This window comes from Anser anser, assembly GCF_964211835.1.
Source record: "Anser anser genome assembly, chromosome: 2".
In the NCBI taxonomy this organism is placed as follows: Eukaryota; Metazoa; Chordata; class Aves; order Anseriformes; family Anatidae; genus Anser; species Anser anser.
In genome coordinates this window covers 4956862-4981871 of record NC_139721.1, presented here as the reverse complement: position 1 = coordinate 4981871, position 25010 = coordinate 4956862, and the positions used below count along the sequence as shown (strand labels likewise).

Below are 25010 nucleotides of genomic sequence, written 5' to 3'. Positions count from 1 at the left end.
CAACAAAACAAAATAATTGCACTTTGCAATTCAGTAGCTCCTTGAAATGATCTCAAAGTACTCCAGAAATATTCAGAAATTAAACATCTCAACATTACCTTCCCATAAGTGAATTTCTTGTCCCTATTCTAGCAGTGGTAAAATGGGAGCACTGAAAATGAAATTCTGTGTTATTCTGTCATGCAGCAAAGCTGTGGCACAGCTCAAACCAGAAGACAGATCTTCAGCAGTCACTGATTTCAGAACAGATTTGGTTTAAGGCAAAAGTCCCCCACAATGTCCTGAATAACCAGGAGCATCTTCCCTTAGACTGCATTTATCAACATCTATATTAAAGGTCTAAATCATGGCTGTGAACTCTTGTTAAATGCATGGTTGAACACCATTTAACAACTTAGCAATAACTAAATTCATCCCCACTTATTATTCAGACACAATCTGACTGCAAATTCTAATCAGGAATCTTTAATATTCACTCTCATTGAAATAATTAAATTTAGCAAGAAACATCCTATGAAAAAGTGGGATTTAACCTGTCCAAATTAAACAGAGGATTTGCATTGTTTCTACATTTATATATCTCCCTTCATCACCGAACCATTTATGATCCATATCTTTACAACAAATATCTTGCTCCACCATTTCAGCGAGACACTCAAGTAATTTTTAACTTCAACAGTCTTATCACTATTCAACATGTGCCAATGTTTGAATAAATGTCTGCTTCCACAAGATGATAAATACATTTCTACAGTGTCTACATCTGGGTTAAAGTCACTGCAGGTGCAAAACACCGAATCAGCACAAAGCCTTACCATTGGATGGAATTTATTTGAAAAATCGTGAAGAGTCAACTTCAGTCCCAGAACAGACCCAACAAAGGGCACCTGATGCTCCTCAGTACAGGTCTTCCTTCCATCAAGACCATCTTACCAGTTCCCTTCTGTTCTCTGGAGACCCTGAAATCATCTTCTCAAGATATCCTCACAGAGCCATCCATTCTCTCACAGGTAGGCTCGTGCCCACGTGTTTTCTTTTTTATTTAACATTAACTGGTAATGGGCCTTTTCTTGGTTGTCCCCAAACACCTCAGTGTCCATCATGGTACAGAGCCCAGAGCTGATTCCAAACGACAGCAAAACACAGCACTGGTCACCAAGCTGAGACCCAGACATAACCACAAAGGAAACTCTGGTGTTACAACCAGAAGCACCAAGCTGCCCAAAGGTACAGGGCTTGATTGGATTCAGGGGAAGAAAAATGTTTGCAAAGGACATCCCTGAGAAATGATGGGACATTACCACCCAGAACAGTGAAGGGATGAGGTTAGGGCTCCAATATGGGTTACAAACATTGTCAAGGACCAGGAGGATTCTTGCCTGCTATGAAGAATTAGGTCATAAGATGGGAACAAACATAATGACTAGCCCGTGGCAGGGGGGCTGGGGAGGTGAAACACTGGAAAAGGTTTGCAGGGGTGTAGGGCACCTCAAGAATATGCCAAAGATCTGAAAATTGCCTGAGCTGCCAACACCTCTGGTGAGGAAAGCTCTCTGTACCCATCAGATGTGAGGGGAATGAGCTCTTTGTTTCTGTTTTCTTCTATACCAGTTTTTTGGGTTTTTTTTGGACTTTCACTGCTGGGTCCGTTAGCCAGCAGGCACACACCTCTTAGAGCCCCCTGGGGTACTGGGCTTCTTTGCTGACCCTGCCTGAATTGCTGCTCCTGCCCAGGAGCCTGGCTTTTCACAAGCAGCAACATCACCCGAGCTGGCAGAGCCCGGGCTCCCTTTGGCTTTGGTGCTGATCACTTCTGCTGACCTCCAGCAAACCTGTGTCAGCATCGTGTCATCCACGTGAGCGCTCAGAGCGGTCACAGCTGTTCTCCTGACCCGTGTCCTTGGCATCTCCCCTCCTCACTGGGTACAAGTTCCTGCCCTCCGGCGCTGCGTCTGGACATGCAGAACGACATTAAGCAGCCTCCCCTCTTGCTTCCTCCCCCCCTGCCTGGGCTGCCTGCCTTATTTTTGCTTAACTCCAACCGAGGCATACTTGCATCCAGAGAAGGACAGAGGCAGGTGCTGATGCAAGTGATGGGTGGAGGTGAGCAGCAAGTGAAGCCCCCAGTTCATTTCTCCCCAGCCTAGCTGCACCATGGAGAAACATCTAAAATAGCATTTATCAAAGCTCTTGACAAGTAGAAAGGTGACATCAGGCACATCAGCTTCAACACAGACTTTTCTTGTTTGAAGTTCTGCCTGTGTAGGAGCTCTCCCTGCCTTCATTCCACAAGTCTCTGCAGCACTCATCCTTTCCTTCATCATATGGGAGAAAAGCCAGGAAGGCAGGTAGTGGTGTGCGCCCAGATCTGCCCACAGCACAGTATGCCCTCACCAACAACCTTCCCAACAACCCTGCGGACTATCCACATCATCGCTGTCACTAGTACAGCCACTACTCTCATCAGCACTTGTGGCCTGGGGAGGAAACAAGGAAGCAAAACTAGCCTTAAACCTTTCCGCTGCTGAGATGCAAGTGGCCCTGCAAAAGTTAGAAGTTTCTTCCAAAGCAATGACTGACTGCGGAGTACGGCATTCCCAGAAGACCACAACGACATCAGCAGTCAGATCAGTAGAGGGCCAAATCCAAACCAATTGGTATAGCAGGCACAGGACTCATTTTGAGGTTAAACAACCTACTTTTAGGTCTTTCTATGCACACTCGGTACTGAAGCTCCTACTACAGTAAGCAGACATCTAGTCAATGCAGTGGAGTTAACAAAATGATCTACACGGCCGGCCTACAGAGGCAGGACACAGGTGTCTAACCACAGGCACCTTGTGACATTTGGGAAGACCTAAGGCACTGAGACATCTACACGGGGCTGAAGCAGTAAACGGAGGTACGCCCATGGCACCTAATGATGGGAGACACCTACGTTTAGGAAACTGGATCTCATCCCTGGTGTCTATGTTAGGGTGAGTTAGGCCTCAGGGGCAGCAGACTACATCTCTGTTGTCTCACAAGAGCTTAGCTGGCCAGCATCAGTGGAGACACCTACTCGTTCAGATGTCTCGGTCTGGAACTCCATCAACCCAAATCTCTGTAAAGTGGATGTCTACATCTGAGCCAGCTGTTCAACAAAAGGATTCATGTGATCAAATGTAGGTGTCAAATGCAGAATGAAGTAAAATATTCCTTAGACTCCATCAGCCCCGATGACTCACTCTTCACTGGCTGTGAAGGGAACGCAGTATGACTTGTTCGGATGTGTATGCAAGTCAGATGTACCCCACTGTACCTGGCATACGCCATCCCAGTGACTGCAACACACGATCCAGCTAATCTGAAACAAACGTGAAGATAAACACGAAATCCAACTCTTTAGGAGATGGACTCGATGATCCTTGTGGGTCCCTTCCAACTGGGGATACTCCATGATTCTATGACCTACTCATGCCTGATGCAGACCAAATTTGTACTGATGTTTGATCAAGCAGCAAATAGGTCTGGTAGTCTCACTGCCTGGACACACGTTTGTATGTTGTCCCAATCCAGAGTGATGTTGCACACATGTAGCTCGGTCTAGCTACAGAGTCGGAAGAGGTTTTACTAAAATCACACCAGGTCCTTTGCATGGAGACCAAAGGCAGGAAGCTTCCACCCCAGGAAAACAGGACTGAAGACTCAAGGAAAAAAAAAATGCCCACATTACTCCTCCATTCCTCCGAGAGAGAAGAAAAATTAAGTTTCTAGCTTCGTCCTAATCCTTCCCTGATTCAGGCTACCATGTGGGACTGCGATTCCTGAGAACTAATTACTACTTATTTATACTGCTGTAGTACTTAGGGAGCTCAGTAAGAGATTAGGGCTAGTGCCAGCTACTGTACGCTGCCCCAAAGAGTTTACAGTGTGAGTACCAGTGCCAAGAAAACTAATTTGTTCCAGATGGGCCACAGAGGACCTGCCAGAAGTGAGCAAACGTTCATCATAGCTTCTGGGCTGATTCAAAATGACCATCTCCTAATGAATTTCTCCTCATCTTCCGCTACCAATCATTTGAGCAAGTGAGTGATAACACACCCAGGAAAAAGAAAAACCTGCTTGAGAATAGTAATGGCAAAAGCAAGAACAACAAGGAAAGATGAATTGTTGATAGTTACAGGAATCTCCATGGCAGATAATTTTTTGTTTTTAATTTGGCTAGAAGCAGCTCTGTCTGATCAACTAATTAGTCAAAACACTGGTAAGAACTAAGAATCTTTAATAATATGATTAAAGCTAAACTTCAGGTTGTGAAGTGAGATAAGAAATAAATGCAAAGGTATTTTAATTGGTAGAGGTCTGCCAGGTTACCTCATGTTTCAAAACCCCACACTTTTATCTTCTATCTAACTGATAACTGAGGAAGTCACTTTTTCTGTTAACTATTGGCATAGAAAGGTAAGGTTAATCAATTTAAAAGTTAATCTTAAAAATAAAGACTTTACATAATTTAAAGTGCATGGAAATATCTCATTATCCTCTAAAGTGTTCAGTAAAAAAATGTTGCTTTTAAAGGTAGTGTATCCCAGCAGTGATCTTTGGACACAAATCCAGACTGGTGCTTTGAATTGAAAGGGGAGCACAGAAAGGTGAATAAACACTCGTTCTGTTACCTCCAAGACAAATCATCTAACTTCAACTTCCAGCCATAAGAAAGAGGAGAACAAAATCTTACAACTTTTACCCTTTAAACATTTTTTGTTCATTCTGTGAAGCCACCTGCGCATGCTGAAAACTCCTGTATATATTCCCTGTCTTCCAGAAACATGCAGAAACTGATTTGAAACTTTGTAGTCTGAAATCAAATAATTGTGATTAGCTGAGCATTTACTCATTAGGTTTAATAAGTAGTTAACGCTTAAGAAAGCCAAGGGTTGTTTTGGTTTGCTCTTCCAGAGAGATCACATTCAACTGAGCACAAGTAATGTGGCATCATCGTGACAACAGACCAGATTTTCAAGGCATGAGAAGCATCTTTTCATGCTGAAGCACCTGATGCTCCCACTTGTTCTTGACCATACGCTACTGATACGCCAACCATGCACTAGTTCTCCGTCCTCCCTCCCACCCAGCTCAGCAGTGCAATAAATCATGTCACCACCTCCTTGCTAGTGTCAGTGTAATGTCAGCCCAATTAGCTCAAAGTGCTGACGAACGTAGTTTGATCTAAACTGGCCAACTTTGCACAGAAACAAATACTCATGCCATCTCTCCCGCACGGTCTGCTGCAGAAGAGGGGAGCGTCTTTCTGCAGAGGGGCAGAAACAAGCAACTGCGAAATGGCAGCATCTCAAGGCACCTCCATTAAACAAGAGAAATAATTGTGTGCCCGTGACCTCAGTTTATAAAAATAATGAACACATGTTTAATAGCTTTGAGAGAGCAGCACAGAGCTACACCAGCTGGGAATCTCGTCCAGTGTCTCAGCTTTAATTTATAAAAAAGAGACACTATGAATCTCTTTCATCTCACCCAACCACGAGCTTCTTCAGTTTCTTAACCAGCGTTTGTTGTTTCTGCCAAATTCAGAGCATGAACACAATTCTGAGTATGTTCGTTCCTCCCTGAAGCATCAACTGCACAAACCAGGACTTTATTCTTGTCCCCAAAACAGGTGCTGCTTTCTGAAATCATTTTCCATTACTGAATTAGTTATTACGTGGGATGAAAGGGCCTCTGACAGCATTAGATACAGTGTTTGAAGAATTTTCTTCCATGATCAGGGTTCTATGCCTCAAAGAAAAATGACTAAGCACTTTCTCTGGCAGCCTGTGTAGGACGTGTATCAATGCTACATATTGTGAAATACAGCACTTCTTGTCTAGGAGTAAACATTTTTTTTTTTCATTTCACCCTTTTGGATAAAAAGGAGGACAAATGCCAGAAAACAACTCTATTTTTAACTTTTGGGGGACTGCGTTTTCAGGAAAAATGGCTAAATACTGAATAACGGGGCGAAAGCATGGGCTGTAATGTATGAGAAGGCTGCCCAGGCAGGCACAAGAGATGTGACCTCCTGACTTCTTGCCCCATAGGAGACTCAATCAGAAGGTAAGAATACATCACGCTGTCATCTCCCTTTTTCCTCATTAGCCTGAAGGGTCAGCCCTTTGGCAGTTGGATATCTGAACACTGCCACTCACATTAAAAAATCCACATAGTCAGGAAGGGATTCAAAGAAAGCCGTCTCTCGATTATTTCTGTTGACATATCTAAATTATTCAGCTCAGAATATAGTTAGTACCCATTAAAATTCAAGTCGATGGTTTATTCTGTGCTCATTATCTTTTGGAAATATTTTCTTCCTATGATGCGCAATTGAAAAATATGCATGGTGACTGTCCCTGTGGTTAACCTTTAATTTCTTTCTTACTGAGGTTCACTTAAATATTCAGTTTTGACAGGTACATTTTATTATCTGTCTGAAGAGCTGACCTAAGCAAAGGTCCTAGGCGCTATCCCAAACATTCATCCCCTTCTTCATGTTTATTTTATAAGTTACCAGAAATACTGTCTATTCCACTCGGCAATATTGTCCATATGTTTTTCATTCCTCTGATTTTTCGTTGTTGCTCTTTTTCGGAGAAGGATGTGGGAGAGAGTAGTTATATTCAGGAAGTCTTTCCAGTGCCTGCCTTAGAAGTAAAAAGCTCCTGGACTTGAAATTTCTAAAAAATATTTTGAGGCAAAATTCAAAAATTCAATTATTCTAAAAAGGGACTTCTTTGTCCCATTTTAAGCAGGGTTTTTATCTTTCTATTTTTCTTTATTTTTATCAGAGTATGCCAAGAGACTAGGAAATGAACCAGATCATCATATTGGTCATTAATGTTTAGCATTTCCTTTTGTCTTTCCTCAGGATCTAACTAAAACTGATTTGCTGAGTTCCCTGGCTCAGCCTGGGGAATATTTCTCATGCACTAAAGAGAAAAAGTTACTTAAAATCCATTCCTGCAGACTGCACCGGATGGCTCAAGGGACTGGCAATATGGTATTAAACATTTTATCTAGGTTACCCGTTCACATGTCATCAGATCTGGAGTGACCAAAAGTTACTGGCTACAGGAGTTTGCTAGTGGCTTACATTACAGGAAATTACAGTCTTAACCCATCTCAGAGAGATGATTCTACATCCCCAAGCCCAGCAGCACCTTTAGCAATAGCTACCATAATCACGGCATTTTCCAAAAATTAATCTGCCTTAAAATAAGTGAAAAATGAAGCCCTTCTCTGGAAATGCACATCATCCAGAACCGTGACACACTTGATAGAAGAGCTTACAGAATCAATGTAGAAGGTGTTGGATCCCACAAAAGTGATAGCATCTTGCAGCTCATAGTTGTGCACCCCATTTTGGTAATCCTGGTAGGGCGTCACGGTGAGAGCGAAGGGCCCCACGCTGTGCTTGCTCCAGTTGGTCAGCTTCACCTCCAGCGGGACGGGGTCGCCCACTTGGCAGTCCACCACGACATCACAGTCGCAAAGCTTGCCATCAACGAGGATATCTGCAAAGCAAGAAAACAATTCTACGTTACGTTGGGCTTCTGCTTTAAAAACTGTATGAATCCTGTTTTTTTAAAAAAAATGTATTATTAGGAAGCTACTTGCGACAACCAGTTCATGAAGGTCTGATATCTGTCCATAGCTGTTGAGAGAGCTATGAAAAAAATGACTATGCTCTACACACAGGCACCAGAAGGTATCTTTTTAACCAGCTAGCTCCTTTTAATCTCTTCCTTGGCAGGCCAAAGCCACAGACACCTTTTCTTGCTTCTCCTGCACATCAGCAGCATCAGGTGAAGGGAACTCCAAACAGGAGTCATCAGTACAAGTCATGGCTGGAGAGATTTGGGGCTGGATGCCCATATTCACACGGGAGAGATTTGGGGCTGGATGCTCATATTCACGTGTTACAGCCAGAAATAAATCCTCCAGTATGGAGGTGACCTTTCAGAGCAGGACAGACACTGCCAGAATATGCAATGTAATACACATAGAATGGCCCAGCTAATAAGGAAAAAAGGAATTTTAAAATTATACAGGAGTACTACAAGCATGTTCACTCTTTGTGCTTTAATTCATTCTGAGATTTCTATTTTTAACTTTCTACTTCTCTTTCTCTTACTGGGATAGCAGAAAAATGTAAAGCTCTAAATTGGTTACTGCTGGGACAATGACAGCCGGAGTAATGTGTCCACTAACCTTGCCCATTTGCTCATACAGAACCAAAATGTTTCATTACTAACACACTATGAAATTGCTAGTCCAATTCCCTGCTCTGAAAGGGCTCCCAGTTGTGCAGTATTACCGTATTTTTCAGATGAGGGTTATCTCCAACGCACTATTAATACAGGAACATTTCTATTTCGCTGTGGGTTCATGTTCAGAGATAAGAGAAAGCCCTGGGCACATGTAAGAAAGAGTCCTCTCTGTGAATACCTATCCCCGCAATCTCACGTGCCCATGAGACTTTTCGATCACTCCAGCTCCTCCTCGGTCGCTTGCCTTACGATGCACAGCACACTGTTCCTCTGCCAACAGCACCGCATTTACATTAGGAATATCCCCTTTTCAGGAAAAGACACTCTTTTTACGCTTCAGGAACTTTCAGAGGGAAAAATATTTTACACCGAGGTGATTATTATATTTTTTTAACTTATTTTTGTTTTGTTGCCTTAGAAGAAAACCTACAAAATGATGCATGTTCTCGTGATGCCCTTTAGCCTGGCAAACAGAGCAACTGGCAAAAAAAAGCTAGTGCCAAAGAAGAAACTAGTTCAGAAAGGGAGATTAATTCCAGAGGTCGGGGCTGCAAAGCTGAGCTCCCCAGATGAAAACCAAAGCCATCCCAATGCAGCAGCACGTCCTGGATTCAAGAGGCTCGGCAGAGCAAGCACAAGGAAACCCTACAAAGCTCGAGCTGCAGCCATCCAAAACGCATGCCGGTGTCCCAGTTGGAACAGTCTCCGTGCCAAAACTTTCCCTTTTCCAAAGGAGATGCCCAGCTTACGATGACAAGAAGGAAAGGAAGTTTATCATTTTAGGGAAGGGCTGGAAAATCTGCTTAGGGTTGGGTTTGTTTTGCAACAGCACACCCTAATGCTGCGGGCTGTCCTGCCCAACGTGATCAGACTGCTTCTTGCAGGACTGCCCTAGGATCAAGGAGGGGAGGTGGTGGCTGTGATGGTATCCCATTAACCAGGGAATGCTGGAGACTTAACAGACTTGAATGTTTTTAAACACAAAAATGTGTGTATGTGTCTATATAATCTATGCTTCCCAGCACCCTGCCCCAGCAGCAAAGTCCAGTTCCTTCTTTCAAAATAATGCATTTATATCAGTTTCTGAGCTTAGATTAGTTTATATTTTCAAGCTTCTCCCTGCAAAGTAAGTGCTTTCGTTCAAGAATACGTGTCTTTTTTTCTGGTTCCTCCAGCCAGCAGGTCTTACAGCTGTGAGAACGGTTAGCTCCCAGGACCAGCATGAGCCTTCAGAAATACTCAGTGAGCTAAGTGGATGAATCTGTGTTCTCAAGCTGCTCATCAACTCGCCTTTTAGCTTTAAAATTCAACGCTCTGCTGTAGGAATTATAAATGAACCCTTTGCCCTCTGTCTCCACCTTTGTGTCTAATAATAGCTCAGAGCATTGCTTCCCAACATGTTCATGCAAAAATAGAAAATCCAAACAAAAGGGAAGCAATTAAGCCTGACTCAACCGGATTAATTTTCTATCATATTCCTAAAAAAAATCAATTCATTTAGGATTGATTTTAGAGTATGTGCGCACATGCGCTTGTGTACATATTGCGGGATTGCTTCCCTCCCTCCCAGCACACCCTTCCCTCTTGCAGTACCGCAGCCAAGGATCTCAATGAGATGTCAGATGAGAAAACACACATGGCTGGCGTGCAAAATACTATGGAAAGGAGTGTTTAAAAACAGTCTCCTTTCATCAGAGGGAACAGCTTGGTTTGACAGGCAGTTTTACTCCCTTCCTGACACAGAAAACATCTCATGGACCATACGGATTTGCTTTAATATTTTCATCCATGAACAGAGGAAAAGCCATGTGCACAGGGTCCCATTTCTGCAGATTCAGCTCAGTAACACAGATGGCATGTAAAAGCTGAGACTGCTCACACCACTGCTGTGAGAGTGAATCATTATTGGCTTCACTATACAGTAGCTCTGAAGCAGAAGATACAGTCGCTAGCACAGAAGACAGTGGTGGCCGTATCTCCGCCTTCCCCGGATTCAGACGCAAAGGAAAACACTAGTTCAGAAAATTAGGAGGAACAATTGTAGTGCAAACAGCACAAATAAATTGCATAAAAAAGGTGGAAGCTGAAACTCTGGCAGTCCTGGAAAAATAAAAATTAAAAAAAAAAAAAAGCGAAGACCAAGCAATCTCCTTCTAATTAAAACCTAAGTCCTTTCAAGTATTTTAATAAGCCAACAGAATGCTGCTTCTTTTTTCCTCTCCCCCCTTTTCTCTCTCCTGCCTATTTACCTACATATGTCCCCTATGAGAAGCATCCTTGGGTGCCAACATCACCCTGCAATGCCTGAAAGCCACTGAAGAAAGAAAAGCCTTCACCAAACCTTTTGAGATCTCTGTGAACCTACCTTTCTGTTGAAAAAACTATTTCATGGCCCACCTGATAGACAGTGCTTATTGGCATCACAGGAAGGCTGGAAGACAGCTATATGAAAATAATGCATCAGAATTCTTCCTACATCTTTCCTGTAGGGTCTCAAAACTCTCAGGAAAAGGGCATGAGTGCTCCTAAAGGGAAGACAGCCACTATTCCACACGAAAAAAATCATTTAGCATCACCTGCCAGGCGCGCTTCTGTCTGCATCACCCAAAGGAGCAGCTTGGAAATAAATAACAAACATTATTAACATTTTGCTTTATTTACTTTGCTCATTTTAACACACGGTAAGTTGTTCTTGCTACTCGGTTCAGTTTCCATGTGAGCGCCCGCACACATTGGCCCACCTGTACGTAAAGAGTCCTGAGTCAGAGCTAATTGCATTTCCACACCCAATTCCCCATTTGACACTCTGAAAGTTTAATTTTGGAAAGCCGCATACAAATACATGCTTAATCTCAACGGAAACACGTATTCCAGCGGTGCTTATGCTCCTCGCTCAAGTTGGAGCTGATTCTAAGAAAACAGGCTGCAGAGGTGTCTACGCTCACCTTTAGAGAAAGAAATTCCTGTTCAATGCTTGCTTTTAAACAGGATGCTGGATCCCCAGAGAGGCACCGGCCTCTTCCCTTCACTGCAGCTGGGAGCCTGGCTCAAGGCTTCCTGCAAACACCTCGCAGAGGCACGGCTTTGCCCAAACAACTCAGTGAGCAAGACTCAAGGCAAGAGATGCGTAAATAAGTAAATAAGTTTCACACGAGTGGTAGAAGAGATCTTCGAGCCCAGCAAAGCAAGCGTTGCTCAGCCATACTGCAAGAGTTTGGGGAGTTTCAGTCAATCGGGCATTTTTTATGCTGTTAGAAGTGTTCCAAAATACCAGTTTTACTCAACCTGGTCAGTGTACTAGGAGAGAGAGACGTGGTGTAGGAAGGAGGGGAGATGAGCTGCAGCAACGCCGATGTCTCTAGACATTGTCCATCAGACACTTTGATGGAGGAAAGCCAAAGACCACAAGCCCAAGCCAGAGCTGCTGCAGGGAAAGTCTCGCAGAGTGATTCACTTATTCTGTGTTCACCAAACCGAAAGTGCTGATTAAAATGTCTGCCCAGGCCAGCTTTGCTTCCAATTGTCCTAAAAGAGCAATGAAAGGTCCTGCGATGCTGTCTGGAGCTGCTTCTTTCTGTATCCTGTCCTCTTCTGCAAGCATGTTTGCCCAGGATTTTGCAAGGAATGTAAGAATGCAAAGAGGAATTAAAATAAATATAAAACCATTCATTTAAAAAATAGGCTGAACAACTTTGTGCATTTCTGATTTTATATATAATGTAGATGGAAGAAAGATCAGAATGGGGTAAAAAATCTGTACGACAGGCCAAATCTGTGTACAGAGCAAGCTGATCCCACCTGTCTCCAAATCATCCCTGTCCCTCCTCTCATGTGCTTATCAGGTCAGCAGCAGTTTTGGCAGCCTTTTATTCAGGGTTCAGTCAGCTGCTTAGAGGAGCTGGCAGACAACATGTGGCATTCTTTTAAGACAACAGGCTCCTTGATTATTTTGTTAACATATCTCCTCCAATAAATGAACCTAAACTCTGTTTCTGTTTCCCCTGTTCCCATTTGTTCTCAGTCACGTAGACCAGTTCCCTTTCATTTTCCAAACCATTCATGCAAATTATTTACACACAGAGATATAGCATTGGTTACATTTGCTTGTCCATTACGAGGTCCTGCAGTATTTTCAGAGCTGAATACATCCATATAAACGATATCTCTATGAATATAAAAACTGTGTTCCCTGTGACTCTCATCATGAAAAAGCTGGCTGGTTACTTAATAACATGAGAGCCTTTTAGCCATTTGCATAAAATCTTCTGGATGTGGTTTGGATCTGCTCCTCGCACCAAACCTCAGCATCTTTGCCTGGAATAGCAGCCTCATGTTCATTCATTGTTATTCTGACACGATGCGGAGCCAAATCCATCCCCTCCATAATTTCATAGCAGTCAGAAGCAAGAGAGCACGGAGGTATACAGATGTTTGTATTGTAACAGGTTCAAATAACACAAATATTTCACCCTGTCTACCACTGCTAGTCCCGTCCTGGAGAGTGCCCAGTGAACTCAGAGCCTGCTGATTCAAACCCCCCACAGACCTGAAGAGTTCAGCTCCAATTTGGGTCAAGATCCTTGGACAGGGATGAATAAAAATACAGGAAAGCGTATGCATAAACTAGGGCAGCTCCCTGCAAGTCCCAACAAGGCAGAGACTCACACCTAACACGGACCTGAAAACAGGGAAGTTGGCAGAGGCTGGGATGACTGAACATGAATACAGGCTACTGAAAGAGGCAATTGCTTTCACAAGACCTCTGAGCTGCTCAATTCCTGGCAGGCTTCCCATTCCCAAACATTTTACAATTGAATTAAGGACACTTTATTCGCTCCAAAAGCAATTAAAAAGAAAAACACATTTAAAATATAGTTCTAGCAACAATAAGCAATTAGTCTTAGATAATTGTCTGTGTCTTCCTATTTAATCACTCTTTTGCGGTGGCCAGTATGCTGATGACAGATTCCGACTGGTCCGATTACCGTTCTTGCCAAATCGTTTCGAGTTTGTGTCTGCTCTTAACTCTGTGATGACAACGGACTGAGGATGCTGCAGCATCCCCTAGGAACCGCTGGCAAAAGGATTTTTTCAACCTTGTTCATCTGGAGTGAGTAAGCTTTCTTCCTCCAAATCAGTGCAGTGTTTATGTCCAATTTTAATCCCCAAATCTATCCTCGGCAGGTATGTGACCAGCATTCAGTTTTGGAGCTACTCGATCTCGGCTGTAAACATTCAGATGTAGTACAATCTTCTTCAATTAACTCTAAATACCAGGGTTGCACTCACTGAAAAGAGACGCACTAACACGACCGGTGCTCTGGGGTTTGGCTGCCTCCAACTTTTACTTGGGATCTTAAAACTGCAAATCTGAATGCACATTAACCACAGATTTAGTTAAGAAACGAGTTGTTCAGTTTAACCTCTCTGGTGTTGGTGGGAGTTATTTTATTCTGCACTTGTCTCTTACAATAGACTTTTCTCCTGCCCTGTGAAATTGCTGGCACGTGGATTGCACCTGCTTGTCTCACTTCTCCTCTGGCAGCCAAGATAATTCATCATTTGGTCATCTGCCCAAATTGCTATCAAAGTGAAATTCACTTCAGCATTTGTATTGCTTGTGTCCGGTCCTAATCTAAATACTCAAAGGCAGACCCCTGAAATTTTAAAATTCTCAAAGCTTTGTGCTTTCCAGTGCGCCTGAGCTCCTCTTGACTTATTTGAAAATGTTCCATGACGTAGCTCCAGTTCGCTTAAATAGTCTCATTACTGAATGTGGGCCAACCCCTTTTTATCTATTTATCACAAGCCGGCTTGCAGAAGACTTCTTTTGATTATCTGCTACACCGCCAGAAGGTCAGGCTGGCATACGCTGTATGCCTGTATTTTGAAAATTCACTACCCCAGGATTTGCATGTTATTTTTGGTTATTAAAAAACTTTATTTCTACAGCTTGTTTGTGGCAGGACTACTTTCAGAGCATTCTTGCCCTGCCTTGCCAAAAAAACAAAGAACAGAACAAAGGGAAGAAAACTCCTATACTACCTTTAAAGAAAAGTAATCCCTATCAGGATATATCATATTACACTATTTTTGTACACTAGCAGCTTTGTGCAAAACTGCTGCAGGTGATGAATAACATGTGGCTTAACCTACAGCTTACTGAAAGAAAATCACCTTATTCCTCACTGGTTGCATAATGAGACTTAAAATTTCCTCTTCTTTCTGCCACCCTGCAATGATGGATGGGAGACAAACCTCTCTGCAGAGGGGATTTTTAAAGGTCTTCAGCAATCTTTGTGAGAGTTTCTGACTTGCAGCTGAAAAGTTAATGGTAAAAAAAAAGAAAGAAAGAAAGAAAGAAAGAAAGAAAAGAAAAAGAAAAAAATAAAGAGTCTGGAGGCCTCGTCTGCTGGTATGGGAGCCTGTCTGATCTCACAGCAAGTTTGATGCTTGACTCAAAGTCAAGTATGTGGATTCCACCAAACAATCTACTTACCCAAACTCCCACTGAATATGCCAATATCAAGTAGAAGCAGCATTTTCTGCATTATTTGGTCAACAGGCATATATAATGGTGCTCTGGACTCCTCTACAGGGAGATCATATCTATATATCTCCCATATAAGGGATCGCACCTAACTATTTTTTCATATACCTTGCTATTTTTTCAATTCCTAGTTAAATTATTCCTATGTGAAATATAACTGTCATATCTGAGGATTTGGGGTTCCTGTAGGATGAAATATGCTGTGTGCTGTCTGAAGCAAGAAGGAATTCAAACAAAGAGGAGAAGAGAGGCAAGACAGCAGGTACCTCCATCCCCAGACGTATAGAGACTTAGGGGCAAAATGCTTTAAGAAAGAAAGGAAAAAAAAAAAAAGTGATACTCATTATTTAGAGAAAAATGATGGGTACATGACCCATTTTCCATGCTTGTCTTAAAAAGGAACCGTGAAATATTAGAGGAGATGCCCAGGCCATAAGAGTTGTATATCCTCGTAGAACAGCCAAAGCCTGGTACAAGATAATATATAACCCCCTATTAACAGGCAGGTAGATGATTTACCACATTTCAGTCACTGTGTAAACACAAGCACTAGGACACTGAGCCTCATGGGCCTCCTTCAGCCCAACCACGATTGAAACGCAATGAGCTGAGCTAAATATGAGATATTAAACAACTGCAGGTACAAACGGTGTATCACAGCACTTTATGTACAGGGAAGGTGTGACGTGTGGTTACTAGACTACATGCGGCTAATGTCTACAGACCACAGTTGCTCAAAAGCAGAGGAGCATGTTAAAATGGACATAGTCTTAATGAAGTTTCTTTGAATTGGGTCTTTGAGTTAAACTTTTACTAATTCCCCTGGGTATGGTTAGTTCATTCTGTCACTTGTGGATTAAGACATGAGACAGCAATCTGGGTAGATATGACTTGGAAACTACCAAGCCCTACCGTGGTACTATAACATCTTAACTCTGATCACATCCTTCTTCTGCATCATGGCCTGTCTCAAAATCCATTTTAAGTCCCTTAATAAGAACCACACTAACAGATATATGTACTTAGAGGTTTTGAGTCACCGTCTGTAACACAAATCCATATTCTTTCTAGTTAGACACAACACAAAAAGACAATCAAATGTACAGAAAACAAGAAATCTTTAAGCCTAGAGTCATCAACCCCCCAAAATGTTGGCCTCTCTCAGATCTTTCTGTTAGTAATCTACCATCTGCTAAAACTTATCATGCTCAAAGCCAAGCTCCTGAATTTTTCCTGAAGCCCTTTCCTTTCCTTACCTACCTTAACTTCAGAAATAAAACGAGAACCTTTCCTGCCAGTCTCAGCTTCCTCTTTGACTTGCTTTCCTCTCATGACTCACACCTCCGGTCTGTGATTAAATCCTGATGCCACTTCCTACAAAACTTCTTCAAATTTGACCTTTTCGCGCTGCCCACATTGCCAAAGCCTTGCCTCAGATCTAATTAAACTGTGAGCGTTAACAATTAAAATCTCTTCTCTGCTTTTGACACACCTCCAAACTAGTGCCTTCTTGTCTACTGAGCTCCTTGCTTCAAAGACCTTATCTACAGCCTGGTTATGTCCGTAGGGCACCTTGAATGGCTCGTCTTCTCTCTAGCTACAGAAGCAGATCTCTGCCCAGGCTAAATCCCCACCTACAGATCCAGCTCTTCCTGGGCAACTTGAACCTAAGCAGAACTCTGCTCCTGATGTCAGGCCTTGCTTAAGTTCAGCTAGTGTACAAAAGGCCTACTGCAGGCTTTCAGGCCTGCTGCAGACATCTCTTCTCTCTCCAAGTTCTCCACGCTCTAATTTCTTGTTCTGATCTTGAATCCCTTCTACAGCTTAGCCCTCCCATGACTAAATCCCATACACCCTATGACAACCAACAAAGGCAGTCTTAAAGTCTTTTCAGAAAGAGCAGTCAGGCATTGGGACGTGTTGCCCAGGGAGGTGGTGGTGTCAACGTCCCTGGGGGTGTTCAAGGAAAGGTTGGACATGGTGCTTAGGGACATGGTTTAGTGGGTGACATTGGTGGTAGGGGGATGGTTGGAACAGACGATCTTGAAGGTCTCTTCCAACCTGAATGATTCTATGATTCTACGAAAGGCTGCCAGGCCAACATCATCCACATCCAGATCCAAGTTTTCCCCCACTGGGCTCCTCCTGTGGTAGGACCTACAAAGCTTCACCTTGACCTTCCTCAGCTCCTTCACCACAACGTGACACCACTGTAATACACGCAGAAATGTGACATTTGCTAATTGCTACAGGGGTGGCAAGTTGTGCCCACCGCTACTTACGGGCTACAAGTAGCAGGCAATACTGCTCTCCTGTTATACAGTCACACTATTTTCCCCGTTCTTCTTTCCTGCTAACCTTTTTTACTATAAGACACATATACTTCTGTAACATATAGATAATACATATATATACATGCATACGTATGTATATGTGTAGTACTAGACTACAAGCTCCTAGGGACAGCGATACTTCTGTTCTTGCTCTTGCAAGAACATTTTCTATGCTCTTGCTCAGCAGTACAATTTGTACGGCACCGAGAACTATGCAGACCTGTTTTCTTCGGATGTCCAGCCAGTACTGCTAGAGACATAGAAACAATAAAGGAAATCACCTGAAATCATATATATATATATATATATACACGCACACACACGTATGAATGTATGTGTGTATGTATGGGAGCAGTGCAGCAGTTTTCCAAACAGGACACTGGGATGTTTTAGGAATGAGTTAACCTCTGAGGAGTAGTTGGGAGTGTTTACTTAGCAGATAAAAGCATAAGCTACCCAGCAGGAGCAAGAGGGGAAGGTGATTTCCAGAGGACAGAGAAAAAAAATCTGAATTGTAAGCTTTCAAAATCCCTATGCTGGCTCATCGGGATGTGTTTTGGTCCACCAGCTCCTTACAGGAGTGAGTTTTAACACTAAACTGAAGGTAAAACCTGAGGATTTGTAGGACACAGAGGAAGGAAGAGGCTAAAAGGAAAGCCAGACATAAGGAAAAAAAATAAAGAAAAGTAGTGCTACTTAAAGAATAACTCTTTGATAAGAGAGTTAAAGTAAGAGCCTAGAAACCCTTTCTTCCCCATCACTGCATTTTGACGGAATGGAGACATCCGATATCACCAGAGTGAAAGGCAGAGAAGATGAAAACTCTGGGTTTAAATAAAACTAAAAGTGAAATATATCAGGATGGGAAAAAAAAAAAAAAGGAACAAAGGAACATTGAGCCCAGATAGAGAGACTGAAAAATTAAATCTTCCCCACACCCAAGGCTGCGAGCTATGCCTTGAGCTTCACCTGTCAAGTGGTGCAAAGCATTCCTGCAAACCCCCCTCCTTTTAATTGGCCATTTGGGTGGCAAAACCATTCCTTGCTCAAAACTTGCAACCCCGTTCCAGCCTGCAGAGCTGCTGGAAAAATGAGCAATGAGCAGGTGTCAAATTCTGTCCTTTTATCTTCAGCTTTTAAAAGACAGATACAATTATGTGCAAATCAGTGTAGTGTGGCAGCTGATTAGGTCTCTTTTCTAAGAATTATTTGCACAAGGCTCTGCGAGCAGACGGGCCAGAGCTATCAGCTCATCTACAGAAACAGTATTGTGCCTGCTCTACCTTCTAGAGACCTGCAGACGCATAAGCAGAGAACAGCTATTATTAACTCCTCATCCACCACAGCAGCCAAAGCAACAAGGTCTGACTGGTGCAACCTTTCAGTGGTTTATGTAGTTTGAGATTTTGTGTTTGACACACAGCAGTGGAACTGCTAGGAAATTAGGAGAGGTTGTAAAGCATAGGAAGTTGACAAACTTGAAGAAAATAGAAGCTAAAAATCTTCAAAACCCAACGTATCGAACAACTGCATGTCTTCCTTAGTTGTACTTCTGAAATAATGTCATTTTGAGGATTTATATGTGAAGTGATGCTGACTGCATCTTGTTCCCTCTTACAATACACAAACAAAAAAAAAATCGTCCCAGTCTCCACCACATTTGTATCTGCAGGGACCAGATTTTTAACTTTGTAAAAATCCATGGATTTAAATTATCTAAAGATCTGGCAAAAGGTTTATCATGGAGGTTTTTATTTGTTATTCCAGGGACATGAGTTAAAAAAAAAAAAAAAAAGGTTCAAAGAAGAAAAACAGCTTTTGCTGTCTTGAACTTGTCCCCTGCTGCCATCTAAATTGTTCCTGCTGTCTGGATGAGAACAGCCTCCAAACTGTGGATACAGGCTATGTCCCTTAACGCTAATTTATCATCCTTACATCCAGACTCGGAGAGGTTTTGTATGTTGCCTCATCACGTAAAACAGGGGAGGAGAGAGGATCATTTTATCTTGATCCTTTCTAAGCTCCTAAAGAAGTAAAAGAAGCTTTCAGTGCAAGGGATTTTTTTTTTCCAGAAATGTTTAGGTTCCTAGCAAGAGTTTGGGCTATGCTTTCCATAAATATTTTTGAAGAAAGAGAGTGAAGCTGGTTGGAAAATATATAAAGCAAACAGTGACATATAATGGAAAGTATTCCCAAGAGCATTTGCAATCTCAGCAAGCGCAGGACATTGAGAGTTAACCACTGTATTATGTGGTTTGTCTTTTCCAACATTAATTTGTGAAAAAGTCTATCTTTTAAGCACTTGCAATCCAAACAAAAGAACAAATTAAAAGAACTAAGCACACAAACCATGCTGGGCAATGGAGCATCACAGCCAAACACTGCCAGTAATCTATATTCACGTTGTATTACATGAACTGACCCAGAAGTAACTATGGCTGCCCTCTCCTGGAAAACTCTCTAAAACAAATGAAGTTCTCTTTCATCCATTTCCATTAATGGCATTAGTGGCAAGACCACAGGAGAACATGACAACTGGATAAACAGCTATGAGGAAGCAGTTACAAGCGACAGTAGAATTGAACTATTTTTCCATAAAGGTCCTGAACAGATTTTATAGTCCCCCTTGTAAAGCAGGGCACACTCGGAGAACAGAGGCGATGCCATTCCGGCTTACATTGTCAGAATGAACGGCAAATGTCAGGATGGGAGGAAGAAGAAAACAACTTGCAGTCATTTCCTAGATCTTCATAGTCACAGAGAGCAGAGCTGAGCTTTAAGGAACTTCAGTCATGCATCTTATTTCCCCAGAGGTTCACTGGCCAAGCACTTGTGACACAAGCCCATGTGAGAGGGAACCCAACGCTGGCACCGGGCTCAGCAGGTCACGGTGCTAGAGCCTGCCAGCGTGCATTTGTGTGCATCCAGAGCACTCTTACTTCAGTTCCCTAAGAAAGTTGCTATTCCCAGATGGTCTGAGAAGAAAAGACATAGACATCCTACCTACAAAAGGATGGGACAAGGAGGAGACATCCACTCTAACTTTTGGAGTCGGGGGGGGTTGGAACTCGATGATCTTCAAGGTCCCTTCCAACACGAGCCATTTTGTGATTCTATGACTCTAACTACGTTCGTGGGTAAAAACAGGACATCCAGCCTGATCCCGCACAGGAAAGTCAGAGAAGAGATGCTTTTAAGGAAGGGAAGAAGTGCATCCAACCTTCGCAGATGTTAGTATGAGTCTACAAAATGTCCTGATCCGTAGTGTCAGATGTTATCAATATAATACGGTATCAGTGCAGGTGTCTTCAGCCTATTGTCCATAGCTATATCATGACCTCTATTACCATTCCTACGCTTTTTTTTTTCTGAACAGATAGCTGGCTTGAGCCTACTCAATAAGAATCTCTCAAAATCCTTTCTTCAGCAATGACGGGCAGCATAAGATTGTAATCTGGAAAGATCACTGGCCAAATCCAAGTTATTACTTCTTCCATAAAGGTACCACTGAGTTCCTGAGTCACATCTAGAGATAAGAGCACATAGGAACAGCCTAATATTGTAGAAACATGATGAGATTTAATGAGATTTAGATACCAAATTGGTCTATAGAGTACCCATGATCAAAACAAACAGAACAAAACAAAATCAGAGGTAAAATATTACTCAGCTTCACGGAAGGATTGACATTGAAAGTTTTCTAAATATAGCATCAGTCTTCTATCTACAGATGTAGCAGAACTCTCTTTTCTTCACTGCTGTCCTCTCTACCCACCATGATCCTGATTACTTTTTAACCTCACATTTGCATTTACTCCTGACAGTGATATACCGGGCACTGTATGAACACAAAAACAGGCAAAATCTCTGTCCTTAAGTAATCATTTTGTCATGTAATGACCAGTGAAATCTACACATATCCAAAGAGCCCTTTCAGCTGCCAGACTCAATTTGCCTCAATTAAAAGTATCTGTAATACAAAACAGATGTTCCAGGAGTTTGCCAGCTGTTGAAGTGATATGCAGATGTTGAGCACACCAAACTCCATACAGTTGACCTTTCAGTAAAAATGGAATTTGTGGCTCCCTGTCTTAAATATTCTGAGCCAAGATCCTTGTTACTGTAAATTGCAGCAGAATTAATAGTATTCTCCAGTTTCTTATACAAGTACAGAAGCGACAAACCCATAGAGCACCAAAAAATCCTAGAAAAAATAATGGAGAATTGTCTGACAGGCAAGACTAATTCCAGCTGTCCTTAATAACCTGAATCATACAAAACCCAATGGTAGCATCCATCCTGTTGTTTTCCAAATTTTATTTATAACCTTTTTTCCATTTTGGCACATGGCAGCCTCCTGGAAAACTGCTTTGTAAGATCAAGGTCCATTTGCTCTGACACTTTTCTTTGAGATCTGGTTTAAATGAATACCGCTCTAAAGTGTGTTCTCTAACAAGTACAATAAAAAAACAATAAAGTTGTTAATTACTTGAAAACCACGCAATCTTGACCTACTCTTACTTAAAATGTTTATCTAAGTAAAGAAGTCAGTATCAGCTAAGTATGCCAAACTCGTTATTAACGACAATCTGAAAATTGACTTGCTGACAGGGGATACTAGCTCTCTGACATCAAAGAACTACTAGGCTAACTGGAGATCTATTGGTGCAGTTTTATTTATTTTTTAACTTCTCAAAGTCGTTCTGCAGAATGGACTGCTGTCTTTACCATCCCAAAGCACCTCATTAAACTAGTGAGTTAATCAAGTATATTCTGCTAATGAGAAAACATGATTAAAAAGTTCAGAGAAGGGAAAATGAGGAAAAATTTTAACGGAGCAGTCAACCTCTTTCCAACCTAGGAACTTGCCAGTGGTTCGTAAAATGTAAGCTGTAGTTTGGTTAATAAAATATAAGCTGTAGTTATGTCTTCTGTGAGCAAACAGTAATTAACTTGGTCAAAAATTCATGGGGATACTTTCTGATGGGGATCCATGGGGATATTTCTAATGAATTTCTGTCCTGCCTACAGTCCACTGGTCTAGAATGTAAGCCTCTTCCAGCTTTATGAGACACAACATACTGCAATTAATATATATGACCTGTACACTCTTTCTGTATTGCTTTGGCATTCAGGCCTCCTGCATTTATTTATATTTGGTATTAAGAGCTTGCTAAACTCATGATATGTATCTTTATCCATGCATACATCTCTGGGTTTATAGGGAAATATATGTAAGTGCTTACTCCAGGTACCATAGAACAGGTTGATAAAACTATTACTTGCTAGCAGCTATCTATACATACAGCTACATGATACATTTTTTACCATGTCAGCTTCCTTTGCCCAACTGAGAGTCATTACAACATCTCAAATCTTGTGCACTTTCATATATCCCTTGTCCATCCCTGTCCACAACTCACTAAGTATAGAATTTTCTCCCAAATTATGCCTGTCCAAAAAGACACCATCCTCTGCCAGCAACAGCTTTTCTATGCCCAAAAGTATGAGGGCTAGTTATATCTGGAATATTTCTATTTGACATTGAGATGGAAAAAAGCCTACATTTGCTCAGTCAGCCTTTCCCCAGCAAACACAGGAATATTTCATGCACGTATTTTCTTGTGCATTGCGAATCCATGGAGTCACAATAACCCCAACGATAAATCTAAGTATTTGAAAGACATTGTGGCAGAATCACGTTGGAAAATCCATCTGAGATTAGTGGGAGCTTCACTTCCTTGCAATCCACTGAAATATTTACACGGATCTTTGTTCTGTGATCTGCGTTGCCTGTTAATGTTAATAATATTGAGAAACAATTTACCTTACCTAGACTTTTCGTCCTATCAAAACAATCCTAAGTATTTGAATTCTATATGAGAATATGTACTGTCTGGGACTGGGATCTTCTCTTGGATCGTCTGCAGGCGAGGCTCTTTATTACTTGGCCATAGTGTGAGTTGCCATCGAAGCCAGCAAACGCCATTTCCCTGACTACCCACTCGCCGAGCCCTGGGAAGAATAAAAGTATGACACAGACTTTATTGAGAGCCCTGATAAACCACCTGCCATCTTTGGCTCCGACAGCTGAGCAATTTCTGCTGGGCAGTCCCATGAATGGCCTTTCTGTTGGGAGTTTCAAGGGAGAACAATACAGCTGTTAATTAATAAAATAGCTCAAGTTTGTCTGCAGGTTGTTTATACTAATGAGCCGAGCTGGTATTATGATTGTCCATTTTCAAGTTACCGCAGCGCCTTGCAGAAAAGAGACCCGTAGCAAAGGAGATAACGGTGATTATAGGAAATGAGTCCTAATACTTCCAAAATTGGTATTATTCACAAAGATCACTTGAGCTGGGGGGACTCAAACAACTCCCTTCCAAAAATTCAAAAAATTGAAGATGTGTTTACTTGTCTGGCTGGTTTCTCTTATATTTCCCTCCTTTATCTTCAGTACCTCACTGCCACAGTTCTGTTAAATTGGCAGATGCCTCGGAAATGGTTTTCCTACTTTAAGCTGACACCCTTTATCTAACATACCAAAAATCAGTGATCACTACACAGGCTAGACAGTTAATAGGCTCAAAGAAAAAGATTCTGAAGTGCTTATCCAAAGTGACAAAATAGCCTGGCTTTATTTCCTGGGCCATCATTTGGTCATATTACACTTTCTCTGGATCCCACTCCTGGCTGCATATTCTCCACTGCAAAAGAATTTCCAGCTGCTACTTCTGGCAGCCCTTTGAGCTGTGTCCCTATCTCCACTCATGACCACAGCCTTGATCTTTCGTCTCCAGCCTTTCCCTAAAATGCCAATTAGCCATGTGATGGTCTCTCCAAATGAGACCTCTGGGTAGCAACATGACCTTACTTCCCATGGCGCTTCCAGCACAGAACTTTTGGGGATGCTAGTAGGAGATAGTGACTTTGGAGATGATCAGAAGAAATGACTACTATTTCTTTTTCTGGCCTTTGGAGGCACTTTCATACTAGAGTAGAGCAGGTGCTCAGATGCCACCACAGCCACACACCACTGCATTATACTTTCATCTTCATAATACAAGTCTGCAGTGAGAATTCAACTCAGCACTTCAGAAAGGCACAACTCTGAAATTAACTATCAAAATTCATTTTTGCCATATTATTGATGCCATCATAGGCATTCAAGGAAGAGATCTTTTATTCTGCATTCTGAATTTTTCATTTCAAAAATATTAAGAATGAAAACTAGTCTTACCAGGTCCTTGCAAAGAACAGCCACAGCAGTCCTCTCACCAGTAGGCAGAGACAGAAAAAAAATCAGAGCTTTGCTGGCTCCTTGGCTCCATTGGAAAAGGCTGCTTCCACTACAGCTGTCTCATACTGTATAGCTTTCTCAGGTAATCCTATATTCAAATACAGCATGCTTTCTTATACTGAAATTCTTTCCTCAAGGAGCAAGAAAAAGCTAAGGAGGAGAAATAGCCCAAAATTTACACCGAAAAGAGAGTTAATCTATAAGTCTGAGATTGCTCCATGCATAGTAAATCTCCTAATTTATCCAGTCCAGTTGCAACTGTTCAAAATGATGAGGCTTTAACCATATCCTTTAGGAAATAACTCCACAGTTCAATAGATCTTACTGTCAAGGCTCCTTAAGTCTCAGTCTAAATGTTCCCATCTTGATTTTATCCCATTACTCTTAGTTATAGCCTTTATTCTAGCCTTGAAACAATTCCACTCCCACATGGGGTTGGTATCCTTCTAAAACTTCTAGCTTCCACTACCCTTGGCATAGGGAGACATTAGAAAAATATACTAGAATAAATTAAAATTGTC

The 25010-nt window shown here is 42.0% G+C and overlaps 1 protein-coding gene across 4 annotated transcripts in view; it reads right to left on the bottom strand.

The window, feature by feature from the left end:
* The window catches only part of TRAPPC9 (trafficking protein particle complex subunit 9), a 464677-nt gene that overhangs the window by 3304 nt on the left and 436363 nt on the right, over positions 1–25010 (bottom strand). For all 4 annotated transcript variants that reach the window (XM_083827401.1, XM_083827403.1, XM_083827402.1 and 1 more), the window contains one exon: positions 7327–7550. In XM_083827401.1, the coding sequence (XP_083683527.1) occupies positions 7327–7550 (224 nt within the window). The remainder of the gene's footprint in view (positions 1–7326; positions 7551–25010) is intronic.